Here is a 1238-nt window from a genome sequence, read left to right as displayed (position 1 = left end):
AGTCGATTTGAGGGTTGTTCTTTTCCAGCCAGTCCGCCCCAAGGATGAGAGGTACGACTGGCGTCGATGTGATCAGAGGCTGGATCACCTCACGGTGCTTGCCGAGCGAAAGGCCGACTCTGCATTGCTCGATTTTCAATGGTTGCCCATTGACTGATTGGACTGTGATTGGTTTGGCCATACGTGAACGTTTGACAGACAATTTATTTGCGAACTCGTCATCCATCAACGTTACAGTAGCGCCACTGTCAACCAGAACGGGCGTGCTCACAGGCTGGGACTTGGGACGGTCCAGGTTGCAAACACGAGCTGGAAAAACAAAGGCGCCGTTTTCTTGCCCACTCGTCAGATGGCCCTGGCGGTGGGCTGGGCTTTTCCCTGCTGGGATTGGCCCTGCTGGCCTTGCTGCTGCGGCTCGTCGTCGTCGTCGTTGTCGTCGGCAGCCCAGTGCGCGAACAGGGCGGCAGCGAGCTGCTTCTTGGAGAAACGCGTGAGGCACCTGCTGGCAATGTGACCCGGCTCCCTGCACTTGTAGCAGAGGCCTTTCGCCAAGCATTCCGCGCGCTCCTTGTCAGTGATTGGCGAAGAGGACGAGCGCTGCGATGGGCCCGGCTTGTTGTTGTGCGCTGCCCTGTTGCCGTTGCCGTTGCGGTTGCCGTTACCGTTGCCGTTGCCGTTGCCGCGAGCCGAATTGTTGTAAGTCGCATAGCTGCCACCATTGCGACCGGCGTTGTTGCTGTTGTAGTGACCGCGGTTGTCGCTGTTGTCAAGGGGGGTGTTGTCGCTCACCCTGTTGCCGTTGTTTCTGCGCTTCGGCTCGAATTGCATCGAATACAGGATCGAGGCCTTGATGTTCGCCAACGTCTCATCCAAGGACCAGTCGAGGGCATGGGTGGCGTACACGACGGGCGGTAGGGCTGCGAGCAAGTCCTGCTTGATGCCGTCCTCGGTGATGTTGATGCCGCGAATGCGCCTCAGCCTCTCAACCGTCTCGACCACTTCCTTCACGCTGCGTGCCGTGTAGCGCAGGTCGGCCAGTAGCTGGCGCGCACGCGCTCCAGTCGTTTCGTCGCTGAACTTTCTCTTGAGCGCGGCCAGCAGCTCGTCCGAAGTGCTACCCGGTTTGTCGTCCAGCTCGTCCATGATGAACTCCAGTGCCGAGTCCGACAAGCAGGTAATGAGGACGGTAACCTTGTCCTTTTCAGTCAGTGAGACCATCTTGCAACGATTCGAAAAAT

General features: G+C 58.4%; 1 protein-coding gene across 1 annotated transcript; it reads right to left on the bottom strand.

Moving 5' to 3' along the window:
• Positions 1-345: 345 nt before the first annotated feature.
• On the bottom strand, positions 346-1071 carry CAOG_09211 (hypothetical protein; the record flags this gene model as incomplete). The annotated part of the gene is made up of 1 exon (XM_011272630.1): positions 346-1071. A coding segment is annotated over one exon (726 nt), but the record flags the coding sequence as incomplete, so codon positions are not given.
• Positions 1072-1238: the final 167 nt, after the last annotated feature.

The sequence above is a fragment of the Capsaspora owczarzaki genome, assembly GCF_000151315.2.
Source record: "Capsaspora owczarzaki ATCC 30864 unplaced genomic scaffold supercont2.30, whole genome shotgun sequence".
NCBI lineage: Eukaryota > Filasterea > Ministeriida > Capsasporidae > Capsaspora > Capsaspora owczarzaki.
Note: the sequence above shows the minus strand (reverse complement) of the source record. Positions and strands in the feature narration are given on the sequence as shown.